The following is a 15,212-nucleotide window of genomic DNA, read 5'->3' on the forward strand; positions in this document are numbered from 1 at the left end:
TATACGGAATCATGAAATTAACAAATTTCTGGTTTATTATAGCAGCATTATTAAAATATATACATAATTATAAAATTTTCCACTAAAATAATCTATCTACATAAAAGTTTGATAAAAAAAAAACCCACAATAACAACTCAGGTTTCTTACTAAAGTGTTAGACCGAGTATTCTCCAATACTTTCTTGTGCCCTATTTTAGTTGACTGGACGTACGGTGGTTAGGTTTTTATCCGAACAAACGCTATGATTGGACAATAGCGGTTGTTTGGGTTTTAATTTAATTTTCATGAATTCCGGCTTATTTTTCTCTTCTTGATTTTGTTCTTCAACCTAAAAGAAAAAAAAAATATGCAAGTTACCAGTGTAAGAAAGACCAAGGTCTAACGCAACAAATTCTTATTCTTTCACGAAAATGTGAATGGAAATTTAACACCAGATTTCTACGCTGTTTAAATAACAGACATTCACAGTAAAGTGGACACAGCACCTGTTTTATTTGCTGCGATCGAGACTTGAGTTTTGCAAACAGTTCATTCGACTCTTCCTTCTTTTTTTCTTCTTGTTTACGCAACGCCGCAGATTTCATTTGATGTTGTTTGGTAAGAAATTCTGGTCTTTTTTGAGTATCCCTAAAGCAATATAATGGCATGAGTTAGTTGACTCGTTTATCTTTCAATCCTCGAGGAATCGCAATTGCGTCAAAGAGAATTTCGTGTGTTATAATATAGCCCTTTAAGTTTTAAAAAATAGATGCTAAAACTATTTGGGGAGCCATAATTTTGTTTTTTTTGTTGTGCATTTATTTGTGCGCTGAGTCCACGCCAACTCAGATTCAGTCGAAAAAACAGCCGAAAAAATAGCTACTTACTGCTTCGACCTCATTTGAATATCTTTCGAAATATCTTTCATTTGCGACGACATATTTTTGCGAATAAAAGCGGCTGTGAGGAATTCCTGATCGCCAGAGATATTTTCAACTGGACTCAAATATCCGTTGCTGTTGTAATCGAACGCTCTTTCGTAATCTGGTGCGGGTATGTCGTAGTTTGCTAAAAACATGTTGAAAATAAACATACTAAACGTGGAGCAAACCTGAACACCAATCCCACTAGTTATTATCGTGAACAAAATAATTTCACGTTACACTTTATCATAAAAGGATCGTTTTTATTACACTTTATAAAATATGGTAAAATTAAATTGATACGATCGATAAAAATATCTGCCGCTCTATACCTTATGGCACGAACACCATCCACAAATGTTTAAAAAATGAAAAGTTTTCTTTATACAAAATAAGTTGTTATAACTTGCATAAATTATGCACCATTTTCAAATGAATTTTTGATATCATGCTATATAAATAAATCATTGCTTCATTATTTAGTATTTCGTGATATGTTAACACAATTCCAGTGCACATTTACATAAAGGGTAAAGAAAAAATGGATTGTTTTAAAAGCACTATCGGAAACTAAAATTTGATATTATAACATCTGAATAAAAACTTTTCGTGAATAGGGTTGGAAATAAATATCACTTCATAAACATAATACTCAAAAACTATGACAATAGCCTCCAGACAATTCAGCATTGAACTTTTTAAACTTTTTAAGGGTTGGAGTACTACCGAATTATGTACATAAAATTTTATATGACCACATCACAAAATTAACGGGTTCGCCTGTCGTGCATATACAGCCCTTAGATTATCGTCCTCGTACACTTTCCGGCCATCGATTTTGTGCTTCCTTAGCAACACATTCTGCGACCATTTTGAAAAGAATACGCAAAACCTCCTGAACGCTGAAAGAACAAAATGCAGAAAAAGCAGAGACACTCGACGCCGCATGCTCCACTGCATATCATAGACACACAAAACTATGACAACAAGACAAATTATGAAATAAATGATATGATATGAAATAAACGAAGATTAACAATAAATACATCTGACTTAGTTACCGTGAAGCGATTTCCACAAAGACGATGAGTATAACACCGTTTTCTATGCCAGTTTTCAAAGTGTTCATACAACAAAATTTAATCATCTATTTGTAACATGCGGAAACATATAATTGAGAAAGGGCACATATTTTGTCGTTTCCACTTAAAATCTAATGTGCATTTATATTTAAGAGGTAAACAGTAATTAAAAAATTCTTTTTTTAAAGAAAAAAATACAGCATTACGGAAATTAACAAAAGACACAATATTCAACAGCTTCAAAATGTGATCACGTCTTATAAAAAAAGCAATGAGAATTCCAAGCGCTATCAACAACAAAAAACAACAAAAACCATACTTTATAAATAATTTAAGATGGCGACTGAATGTTTTAATGAAAGTTCTTAACGGAATAATTTAAATTTAAGATAATAATCTATTAAAGAAAAGTACTTTTCATCTGTCGTAATTGAGAAAAAAGACCTCGGGTGGACTAGTAAAAAAAGAAAAAACCTAACATTTAAAATACAACAGTATCAAACTCACTCTCTTATTCATAAAATAATATTTCCTTTTTGAATTGTCACCTTGACTTTTTTTCTAGCAATTCTGTCATGTCTGTGAAGTTACAATGATTATTTATCTCTTAGTTTATATCTCCTATCATATTATACTAGTCGCTAGCCCGTGGAAAAATCCACGGGGTCGCCCGTCCTTTAAATTTACCCGTCGCAACAAAGTAGACAAAAATATATCGCATTTGATATTGGTGTTTCCGTAACATCATTTTCTGACTCAGCTGGGGGTCCGCGCAGAGACAGACAGACGACGGCTATTATTATAGAAACTAGTCGATAGGGCCCGTGGAGTAATCCACTTAGGCAGAACGACAATGGAAAAATAGGTTGTTTTAGATTATTTGCTGATGTCAGCAGTGCAAATACACAATAAATAAATTGAGAAACTTGTTTTCATGTTTCCTCCATTGTGTAGAGCTTACACTGCTGATCAAGAAAATGTATATAATCGTGTGGTTTTGATGAGCGATTAATGAAATGTAAGGGTTTTAAAAGTTTGCCGACGTCAGCAATGGCCCGTCAAAACCTAAATTTTTTTTTTTAGAAATTTGTATACATGTTGCCTTCATTGCATAGATCTTGAAACGCTGATCAAGAAAATGTATAGGATCATGCTTTTGATAAATGGTTGCAGAGATATTAGGGTTTAAAGGTTTTTTCATGACGTCATCAACCCGTCCATTCCGAAACGGATTCGGGGACCCAGGTTTGGGAAACTTACCCAAATTGGTCCCAGGCGGTCCCTAGTTACCTACGCAGGAGATGACGTCAGTTATTTCTACCCGTTTCCAAGTTATTTAGCCTTAAATTTAAAAGTGCAATGCAATGGCTTCACTAATCTTAATATACTTTCCTTTGACGTCAATATAAGTTTGCTAATTTACAGAACAAATTTTTAGGCGATATTTTATAGACTTTATCAAAGAAATTTTATCCACTTTGCAAAAGTGACACACAGACAGAACTGGCGTATTATTATAGAGATAACTAACTTTTCTGAAAGTATTCATATACATACACTTGATTTTCAATGTTTACATGTATGAATGCTTGGAATGAAAAATTTAATATCTGTGTCTGCAGAGACTTTTTGTTTTGACGACAAAAACACCTTATCTACAACCTACAAAGTCTTTCAACAATTAATACACATTAATACACTTAAAAATGTGAAACTCAGCAAAACAAAAACCATAGAAAAATTTTGATGACGTAATAATAACTGAATGGCAAGCATAAAAAAGTCATGTTGGTGTCACATTTGTTAAACGCAACAAACTAGGGAACAGGAACGTAGTGAAATACGAATTGAAAACTATAAACTGTGTTTAAAGCATAGAAATCTAAAAAGCTAAAATCTTAATACGAACTTACCGGCCATACTCGACATATCTCTTCAACTACCTTTTAAAGAGATTTTAAGTAAGGAAAGACTTGATATTTTTGAAAGTCACGTGTTGAAATTACTTTACATGACGAGTTTACACAAAACCACAAAGTGTCATCTACATTATTGCATCAACCGCAACAACTAAGTATCGACCGTAAACAGACATATGTACGTAATTCAACGCATGGAAAAAAAACAATAATCAATTAAGGCGTTTACATTATCGCCCACCTGGGTGGCGCTAACTTGTCGAGTAGCATCACTGTAAAAGGTCATTTTGTTGCTCTGGAATTTGAAAGAAATCATAACAATCGATTTAAACTGTGCGTTGAACGCGAAATTATATAAATGAAATACATTACTAATCAAAATTTGGCGGAAAAAAAATTTCATAGATTTCCAAATTCCGCGAAATCAAATCCCCTCGAAATTTTACACAAAACTGGTTCTGGCAACACCCCTGCAATTTTAGTTTGGTTGTTTTGACATTTTCGCAGTTGGATTTTTTTTTTAATTTGCCGCTCCCTTAAAAAAACAAAGAAAAACAGTTACCTGGACGTTTCGTAATTTTCGTAGTTAATTCACACAAAGCATCCATTTTGGTCTGTTTTGTTGAATTCTTTATCTCGGGATCAGAAAACGATGTACTTCTTAATATCTAAAAAAGGAGAAATAAATGTGAAGAAAAAGATGAACAATTTTAGAACTAAAAATTATTATACAGTTAACTCTTAGTGGCACTTCTTATTACTTTGATCAATTCAAGAAAAACAAAATTAGCTTGCTAGTAGCCAGCCAACAAGCAGCTGGCTAAGCTAGAAAAACATATTGTAAATTTCATTTTGAGCTCTCTACTCCCCCAATATCAATGTTAAATATTGAATACTAGTCGATAAGGCCCGAGGAGAAATCCACTTAGGCAGGAGGACAATGGGAAAATAGGTTGTTTTAAATTTTTTGCTGACGTCAACAGTACAGAAAAAAAATTGGCGAATTTAGTTTATTCGTTGCCTGTAATGTGTAGAGGTTAAAACGCTGATGAGGAAAATGTATATGATCATGTGCTTTTGATGAGCGGCTGAAATATAAGGGTTTAAAATTTTTGCTGACGTTAGCAATGGCCCGTCAAAAACCCCCAAATTTTTTTTAGATATTTGTATACCTGTTGCCTTCATTGTATAGGTCTTGAAACGCTGATCAAGAAAATGTATAGGATCGCGTATTTTTGACAAACGGTTGCAGAGATATTAGGGTTTGAAGGTTTTTTAAGGGCGTCATCAACCCGTCCATTCCGAAACGGATTCGGGGACCCAGGTTTGGCAAACTTACCCAAATTGGTCCCAGGTGGTCCTTAGTTACCTACGCAGGAGATGACGTCAGTTATTTCCACCCGTTTCAAAGTTATTTAGCCTTAAATTTAAAAGTGCAATGCAATGGCCTGACTAATCTCAATATCCTTTCATTTGACGTCAATATTGCTTTAACGTCAAAGTTTGCTAATTTAAAGAACAAATTTTTAGACGTTTTATAGACTTCAAAGAAATTTTAACCACTTTGCAAAAGTCACAGACAGACAGACAGAACTGGCGTATTATTATATAGATGATTCAATGATGCTAACAGAAATAAGTAACATTGACTTTAGGGGTGATGGAGGGCAGGGGACAGTAAAGAGATTCCAAAATCAAGAATAACTAAAAGGGTGGATTTTATAAAAACATTTTCACAAGTATTTTTTCCAGGGCTGTAGCTATAGCCTAGCTGCATGAGTAATTAACAAAGCATTTTTCAACATTTGTCGCATAAAATGATATATAAAATTAATATTTATTATTGGCAGCTGTGATTATGCAACTGTCACACTCCCTCTGTCACTACTCTCGCGTATTGTCAATAATCGTACATTTGTATCAAGCATTGTGATGGTTAACTTTAATACTTACATTTTTGTAAGTAATATGAATTGATAGAGCATAGAGCTTATCATAAATCTTCATATAGATAAAGATAAAATAATATATAACTTTTTCTTATAAGAATGTCTGAATTTTAGCTGCAAAAGTGCTTAATTTTTGGGAAAATCTACATTTAAAACTAAAAATTTTGTTTTCGACCTCACAAAAACATTATTACTGATTAAAACAACTGAAAGTGAAAGTTCGGCATGACAAGCATTTTGTGGACAAAATTTTACAGAAAATTTATTCTTTCTAGGCAGTACGTCAAAAACCATTTTGTAATTTATTCATGGAAAAATTTCTAAATTTTCTTGTTAGTAACTCTCTGAACATAAAACTTAAGAATTGGAAATCATCCCTTTTGTTAACCTTATATCTTGGAATTTTAAAAAATTTGTTTCACCAAATACAATCTACGATAGAGGCTTAAAATGTGGCACAAATAAGCAAGAACATTCTAATGAAAGTTTAAAGTTCAACTTGACCCACCAAGTGATATTAGTATCCTAATTTTTAAATCACAAATGTGTAGAATGTGAGTTATAAATACTTCCAAAACTACCCTTACTTGGAAAAAAATAAACGGGGTAAGACACCCACAAGGTCAACTATTTTAAAACCACAGTCAGTAAGCCTGGCTTTATGTTATTTTCACAGAAAAAATAAGGTACACCTAATAACTTGTGACACAGGATATATACTAACAACATCACCAATTTTGGTAAACAGTTTGAAGTTTTACATTTGTTTGATAAGTCAGCCAACCATCTAGCTACTCATCATCATATTCAAAGCTAGCTATTACCTAGCTCATTTAACACCAAGAACAATACAGAATATATATAAATATATTCTGTATTGTTTTGTATTATAATATAAAAATCTCTCTATCTCGACTACTCTCTATCTCGAACTTCTCTTTATCTCGAACAAGTCTTGGTCTCTTTGTCGTACGGCTAAGGTATTTTCCTTTCTTTATCTCGAACTTTCTCTATCTGGAACAAATATTTTGGTCCCTTGCGAGTTCGAGATAGAGAGATTCCACTGTAATGCACGTAGTTGATACTTTTTTTTTTCTGAAATTTTTTTACAACTACTATACCGCATTTCTACTCAAGCACCTTCTCAACTGTGTAAACAGGCTGTGTAAACAAAACCGATCATCAAGTTCTTGGAAGCTTAACATCACTGGCTTATTAAAATAATAAGAAGCATGTTTTTATTGCACGTTTGTCGTCCACGTGGGAAGTAACAAAATTTTACCATTAAGAACTATAAACTTACTCTGGTCCATTCACGAAGTTTTTAGAACTTACACATAAATTTATAAGGTTCTTCTCACGAACTTAATTTCTATTCAGCAATTAGTTTCTTTTGAAAATTTTGTGACATACTGTCGGTCAATTCACTGCGAGTAGGCTTTGGTATTAAATAATAAAGATTCGAAAAAAAACACGATAAGTCAGTGCAGTTGTAATTCTTTTACATCATGAAATAAGAAAAAAAAAATAAACAGCATAAAATATATCACATTGAAGATAACTTCAGTGGAAAAACGTTTGCCGTATTTAGTGTAAAAATTCGTGCTAAAAATAAAAAAAATTCCTGAAATTAAAAGCGCAAACTTTTCTGACTAAATCATGTTTTATTTCTGAGTTGTAATTATGCACACAATCATCTAAATAAACTCACCGACTTTAGTCATCCGCCAAATCCGTGCGAAAAAAAGCACACATTAGTCAATCGCAAAACTTTGGTAGCATCTATAAAACTGCAAATGTCTGACATCAAAAAATCTTTACAATCACTCAACACTTTTGCATAAACTACATAAACATTATTTTTAACTCTTTTTAACACTCATAAAAACGATTAATCTAATTTCCAGATTGTGTAACAAAATCTCTGCAAATTCACAAGTTTTCTGCCGTATTTTTATTGACGTGCTGTCAAGAATCGCTTGTGCGCCAAGACAAGACTTGGATTACAAAAATAGATCATCTAATAAGATCGCCATTGCTGGCGCAAAACCTAACAAACGGGTTGGGCAAGACAAGCATATTGTGGCCTCGTTAACACTTAACATATTTACAACGATTTACGCCACATCCTTTGTTAATCGGACCGCTTTTAACAAGATGTGCATGGGCGCTTTATTTTGTTTAAGTACTAAAGCTCCATAGTAGAAGTAATCACCAAGGGATGCTAAATAATGTGTTTATAAATGTTTTTTATGTGTGCGAGTTGATCACATGTACAATTGTATTCGTTTAGGCATTTTTTCGTCGTGGATTACATTCTAAGTTCGTAGTTTTTTGTGCATATATATTTATGAAATTTTAAAGTCTTTCTCAAATAAAAGCCAAATATGATTTGTTCTGGTTGTTGCAAATATTGAACACATTTGTTTGTTTGTTTTAGCCTTATGTTTTGAGGAAATTTTTTGAACGCGTGCTTCTTATTAAAAACTGATGTTGTTGATCTGCATGTGAGTTTGAAAGTCGTTACGAGGCGATGGTTTTAGTATATATGGTTGTTTCACACAGTCGCGCAGCTGTCCTTTTTTGTATTCTTATAACGATGGGTATATTGTTTTCATTTTTGTATATTTCTAAACACGTGTTAAATATGATATTAAGTCCCTAAAAACATCATACGAAACGTCACATAAATATCGCGCTCGTTAGATTAGTTTAAACTAAATGATCTGCACAAAACATAAAAAATTAGTCATTTTTTAGCAAATTGAAGGATGAATATCTCCAGATGACTTAGAGATAAAAGAAATACTCATTTACTTTTCTATCATTTTTTAATAAATTTCATTTTATCAAACAAAAATCCATAATGGATGATAAGAGACAGAAGGAATAATTTTTCTTTAATAATCTTTCAGTACAACGGTGTCAACATTTTGACACCGTTGTACTGAAAGTTCTATGCGAGATAACGGTCTTCTTTCTAGTGTAAACTTAGCTTAAAAGCAGAAGGGTTTTTTGTGCAAGAAATAGCAATTTAACCTAAGTAAGGGAATAAAAATTCTTCGTTATGTATCTATGTAAACAAAACACAACATAACGGAAATAAACAGTGACAGATTAGTACTAAATATTCTTCATAAGGAAAGCAATCAGCATGGATGACACAAACGCACCTGCGAGGTCTGCTCTGAGAAGTCATCGATATTTGTAAACTTTGATTCGGCCATTCTTTGTCTGCTCTTTCTATTGAAACGAAATCATTTAATTGTATATTTAAACATGGATTACGCATGTGAGGAATTCCGTGCAACTGAGGATGTTCTCGCACATTGATCAGATTAGCAAATATTTGTTTTGAAAGTCGATACTGACACAGAACAAGATAAGTCACTGTTTCTACACTTTATTATTTTAAGGTGGAAATGTCTTTCATCTTGAAAAAAAAAGAAAGGAACTTATGATAAAACTTGCGTCAACGACACGAAAATTTGTGCGCTAGCACAAGAAACGAAAATCGCTGCAACTGTATGTAAAGCAACAACAACAACAAATATAACAACAACAACAACAACAAATATAACAACAACAACAACAACAAATATAACAACAACAACAACAACAAATATAACAACAACAACAACAACAACAAATATAACAACAACAACAACAACGACGACTACTACGACGAGAATAAACTGTGTACAGCAAATTTATTACGATATTCCACGCAAAAAACAAGTGTAAAAACAGTAAAACTTACTTTTAGTATTCTTTTTCTTCACAATTTATGTATAGATGACACACATATTACACACTATTTCAGAACTGCCCATCAGATAAAAATTCAACAATAAGCTTATTAAACATTATGAATGCCAACTATTAATACCTACACAAATCTTTCATTAAAAGTATTATTTCCTTATTATAATTTAACATAACAACTTTAGCCAATTAAGCGAGTTTAATCTGACTCCGGATTAATAGAAACAAATTTACAATTTACAATACAAAAAATGTAGAGCTAAGTAATTTTTTAGATGATTGAAAAGTTTTTGGCCATAACTTTCGATTGTTTTCTCTGCTATTATTTTTAACCGTCAGCCGAATCTAACTAAAATCGTTGTTTATTAAACCACTTCACGTGATCATTGTGCATCACTGATGGATGTTAAAAAGTTTTGCAACACTATTTAAGTCGTCATGCTGTTTTCCATCAGAAATTATTTGACGCGCAACAGGCATTAGTGAAAATATATTCCATAACAAGACTCCGACAATCTTCTTCTCTTTCATATAAAACACTACTCCTTTCCCAAACTCTTCTTCGTCGCTCGCCGAAGTGGTGACAGTCAACGATGCAACCGGTGATTGTTCAACTGCCTAAAGTTCCAATATTAACACATGACAGTTCACGTAACGTTCGCACTGCTTCAAGTATGACAAAAACTGATTTTCACTTCACGACGCAACAGAGAGTTTGCCATCAAAACAGTTTCAAAAATCAAATTTTCTATGACCCGTTCAAGAGAGCAAATAACATGGCATAGAAACTTCTACATCACCAAAAAATACTAACCGCGGTTAAAGTGAGCAATTAAATCAAAGTAAATACTATTTTTGGCTGATAGCAGAAGTATAATAGCATGGATTTGACATGAATTAACACCATACTGTTTGAAATGAAATCATTTCGGATAGTATAGGATTTACTCTTTTTTTACAAAAGTTCAGCTTACTTCTTCTCTTTCAGATGGTATGCTTTCACCAGTGGCTTCTGAAGCTGCTTTAGGAGTATCTGCAGGTGTTGCCTTTGCCCATACCCCTACAGTTGGCAGAGCACTGTCTACTATTCCAATGGCTTCGAACCCAACCTCCGGACCTATATCACTCCTAAGAAAAACAAAAAACAAATTACCACTATCAAGCAATACCTTTGAGGTAACATCGGGTAAATAAAATTAAAAACATTTTTTTGACGCAAAAAAAGCTTGTGTGACCCGAACTGACACAGCTGAAGACATGCTCCAAAATTTACAGGTTACCAAGTAATGTTTGTCAGCGCACAGTATAATAGCTGGGTAATAAGCGTACCAAAACATGGATTGATGTTTGTAAACTTTCTTAGCACCAGTCATGTTTTCACCTGCTAACCTTCCGCTAACGACAGCATGGTCGTGATGTTCGACACGACGGCGACCAAGATTAATGTCATAGAAACATGACGCGTCACCAGCCTGAAGCAACAACACGCAACTTCATTGAGCTAGGTTTTCATTAAATCCACTTAATATGAATGCCAATTCAATATGCTGTAAAGAGAATTATTTCCACTGAGTGCGCAAAGTTTAAACGTCTAAACCTTTTTTCTTCTAAGCGTAAAATTCGGCAGACAAAAACTATGCTCGAGAATTTCTTTAGGCAGATGGAGGAAATTAGGTCTCGAAGTAGATTTTTTCTAAGAATCCTTTATAATCAAGTTGGGAGTCATTTCGTTAGTAAAAGCTTCTCAGGTACAACAAATTTTGTTACTCACTACCCAAATGTCTGATCGAGCTTCTAATTCTGCATTCACGCGAAAGCCGCCATTTTCAGGATCGACCTCTAAACCTGCTGACGATGCTAACTCTATGTTGGGTTCAATACCAACACAGACAACCACGTGATCAGCTACAACCTAAACATTCACATTTATTTATCTAAAATCAAAATATTGCGAACAATAGAACTCCAGATGCGTTACCAACAAACCTTGTCTCCATTATCCAATTGAATTTCAACTTGATTATTTCGACAACATGCCTTTGTGATAGTTCTGTTTGCAACGACATTAACACCCTCTAAAAATCAAATAATCAAATAACGAAACAATTTTATATGTATTTGCAATGAATTAAACGGCTTAATGGTAAAAATTCGTATAAACTCCTTCTTAATTTCAACCTGTAGAGTGTTGCAGTTATCTACTGTAAGTGGAAAGGAATACAATTTATTTCTCAGTAAATGACTAAACGTTTGAGGAATTATACTAAACTTACGCCAGATGCTAATGCTAATTTTGAAACTTGATGGTAAAATAAGAAATTTTATGCTTTTTTTCATACCGTTCAAAAGAACTTGTAAATAAAAAAGGCAAGATAAGTGGATATATAAAAAATCTTTTTTTTATTACTAGCTATTGTAATTGCATAAGGGGTAGAAGGCCTTATTCGTTTCTTAATTCTCTGAGCAGTCAATTTTTAGTCAGTTTTGATCAGATACTTCCGAATTAACAACAAACAGGTAAAAATTCTTTACTCTGATACTACAATGCAGACTTTACCTTTTTTTACTTTTTTAGTAGTCCATTCACTGAGATAACGTGGCAGTATTTTCGCCATATTTCCTAAATAAAAAAAATCCTCTTTGATGGCTTGTTTTCTTCCAATAAATACGAACTGCTTCTAAGACATGAAGAAAGGACAATATTACCATCCTCGCCGTATATCTGCATCACTTTTTTCTTCTTCTCTGAAATGTAATTGTGTTATGATTATTAAAACTATTTTTTAAATTTAAAGTTTTGGAACATGGTCAGATCTAAAAAATTGAAATAAATATTTTACACTGCAACAGAAAGAATGGAGGTTGTCTGTTAACTTGTGATCTTTTAAAACTACACGCTCATTATTTAATGCAGGCTAACTTTACTCACTGTAATCCTACCTGTTGCACTATTAAAGGTCTATTTACTTCCAAAAATCATACCTGTTGCAGCTAAGGCATAAGCCAATTCACTACCAAGAAATCCGCCACCAACAACAACTATACTATCAGAGGACTTCAATTTCTTATGCAGTTCACGAAAATCTGAAACCTAAATATTTAAGGCAAAAAAATCACAAAAAATAATTCAGCTGTTAGTTTTTAAGTTGCCATAATGCGATAAACGGTACAAGAACAAACTTACATTTCTAAACAAAGTTGTACGACGCGAGACATTTTTCCCAGCTTTTGAAAAAACAGGATGATTTTTCGGTTGACCTCCTATTGTGAAATTAAATTAAAAGTATAGTTGACCTTTGATGACTCGAATATTCGATTACTCAACATTTTTCGAACTTAAATTTTTGGCTTTTATGCACTTCTTTAGGCAAATTTTAAAAATTTATAGATCTTGTAAGTACTTTGTTGGACACCCAGACATTTTTGATAATTCGAACTTCCTTCAATAATTTAGGGAAGTGTTTTGTTCCTTAAAAAAGGTTGAATTCTTCAAGAGTCAACTGTATAAAGACGTCATAGTGATGTCAGAAAGTTTCACACCTGCCTCATTTTAAGGAATTGCAGCTCAGTGATGTTGAAAGACACGCAGTTGTACTCACAATCAAGATATCAACTTTAAATTTCTCACCTGTAGCTATAAGAAGTTTTTCGTAACTAATTTTTTCTCCGCTATTTAATGTTACACTGTGCTCCTCTGCATTAATACTTGATACCTTAAATTAAGAAATAATTATTATTTCATCCTTTATGTTTTTCTCTGCAAGGACAGACAACTTTTCTGAGGATAGTCACTCACCCTTCTGCCGGTCACTACAGCTACTCCACCATCATCATTTGATGTCAGGTCTTTCGGCTCAGCGTAATATGACTCATCTTCAAAAAATACACTACAAAGTTTACAAGGAAATAATGTTAACCCTAAGCTTCCCTCATCTGAAACCAAATAAATATAATTAATGTGCATATCACAAGCTGTTACCTTCGTTCTTTTCCATTCCACGATTTAAACACCAAAGAATTTGCCACATCTGGGTTTTCATTAAACCATAATTCTTTCGATAAAGGAGGTCGCATGTAAGGTAACACATTCTCTTCGCCAATAATTAAAATCTAAAAGTTTGTGTGCATATGAGTGACTTTCTACATTAAAATTTTTACTATAGTTATTTAATTTTAAAATTTACTTAGGCATGAAAGCAAATTAATAACAGACGTTACATACACTTGCTGACCAATTTATTCCTGTTCGATCAATAGCAGAAACAAAGTAAATATCAACACACAAAAAATATTTCACAATTTATTTCTAAACTCATTTTCTTATCTGACTGGGTGGGCATTCTGGATGTAACTGTGTTTTGTCCATGATCTTACCTTTGCATCTTTGTGGTTCTTTTTAATCGCTCTATATGCAGCATGAGCTGCTGTACCAGCACCAATAATCAAGTATGGTACACTTTCAGGAGTTTGTATAGGTGGAAAAGGGATCACTTCTGTAAATGAAAATTAACGCACAACTTTGTAATTTTGGTTGTTTGTTCATAAAACAAAATAATAGTTACTAATCTTCACCTTACCTGCAGTTTTTGCCTGATCTTCGTCCTGTGAATGTTCTTCACTATCAAAGTCCATTTGTCCAACTACTTCAGACTGAAGAAAGTTAATATATGTTACATGAGAAATGCGTCTTTTATGTGTTAACAATTATATTTGTCAAATGGCCTCTTTAGCCACAAATGTGTGGCATACCTTTTCTTCTGCGTTTTGCTGGTGATCCTTTTTATCAGGAACATGTTCAGTGTTCGAAAACAAATATGCCTAAAAAACTTGATATTTACACATAATATAATTAAACAAAAGAGATATGCAGCACAGAGTACACTTCACCACCAAGGTTGCACTGTTGAGATAAGGAATTGATAAGAATGTCTAATATTTTAACATAAGCCATGACTTACAGCGGCACAGGTTGCTACTAGAATGCCAGTACCAGCTGCAACAAGTAAAGTGTCTGAAGATTGCTTTGTTAAAGAGGACATCTGACGATGACGCAAATTTGACAGAATGACTTGAGTTGTGTTGGGCTTTTTCTTTGACACATGGCTGAGTAATGAGAATCTTCGAACTGCAGAAGTGTTGCAGCAATCAGCAACATTTTTTAATGTTTTGCTTTTTATTAAACGTAACATTTTATACACTCGGTCTAAAAACATTTTGTTACAAAAAAATTAAGTTAGAGATTTCTAGACCTGTACGCGAAATTAATTCACCTTTATTAACCCTATTTGGTCCAGGGTTTTTCGGACATATTATGACGGGGGAGGGGGGATCCGCCCCCGCCACCCCTTAATAACTTTTCATAGGCTCGTCCAAATTGAATCAAACTTAGCACACTTATATTACGTCACAAAAGGAACAAAATGGCAGCAATAAATTCAATTACTTTAGTTCTAGAGCGAATTTTTACATTCTGTTTGAAGTTTTTAAAAGCTAAATAAAAGTTATTTAACATATTTTCCAGTTTTTACACAGATCGCATTAAAAATTGCTAAAAATTGCCCGGAAATCCGTTTTTTTGATTTTTGGGTAAAA

General features: G+C 33.2%; 2 protein-coding genes across 3 annotated transcripts; both read right to left on the reverse strand.

Moving 5' to 3' along the window:
- Positions 1-9: 9 nt before the first annotated feature.
- Positions 10-9,757, reverse strand: LOC130654393 (uncharacterized). 2 transcript variants are annotated; one of them, XM_057456960.1, is made up of 6 exons: positions 9,616-9,757; positions 9,029-9,098; positions 4,469-4,574; positions 870-1,050; positions 489-630; positions 10-331 (listed from the first exon to the last, which is right to left on the reverse strand). In XM_057456960.1, exons 2-6 carry the CDS (start codon positions 9,080-9,082, stop codon positions 197-199), a joined length of 618 nt encoding a protein of 205 aa, XP_057312943.1. In that variant the 5' UTR covers positions 9,083-9,098; positions 9,616-9,757; the 3' UTR covers positions 10-196. The 2 variants fall into 2 exon arrangements, with proteins under 2 accessions (XP_057312943.1, XP_057312942.1); XM_057456959.1 differs by lacking the exon at positions 9,616-9,757 and having other exon boundaries at positions 9,029-9,581.
- A 43-nt stretch (positions 9,758-9,800) lies between these two features.
- LOC130654385 (apoptosis-inducing factor 1, mitochondrial-like) lies at positions 9,801-14,899 on the reverse strand. The gene is made up of 16 exons (XM_057456949.1): positions 14,579-14,899; positions 14,370-14,438; positions 14,198-14,270; positions 13,995-14,113; positions 13,600-13,730; positions 13,417-13,507; positions 13,249-13,333; positions 12,805-12,881; positions 12,603-12,711; positions 12,327-12,365; positions 12,178-12,240; positions 11,607-11,695; positions 11,392-11,532; positions 10,950-11,092; positions 10,595-10,748; positions 9,801-10,238 (listed from the first exon to the last, which is right to left on the reverse strand). Exons 1-16 carry the CDS (start codon positions 14,831-14,833, stop codon positions 10,014-10,016), a joined length of 1,863 nt encoding a protein of 620 aa, XP_057312932.1. The 5' UTR covers positions 14,834-14,899; the 3' UTR covers positions 9,801-10,013.
- Between the last annotated feature and the right edge of the window lie 313 nt (positions 14,900-15,212).

Source organism: Hydractinia symbiolongicarpus, chromosome 8 (assembly GCF_029227915.1).
Source record: "Hydractinia symbiolongicarpus strain clone_291-10 chromosome 8, HSymV2.1, whole genome shotgun sequence".
Classification (NCBI taxonomy): domain Eukaryota; kingdom Metazoa; phylum Cnidaria; class Hydrozoa; order Anthoathecata; family Hydractiniidae; genus Hydractinia; species Hydractinia symbiolongicarpus.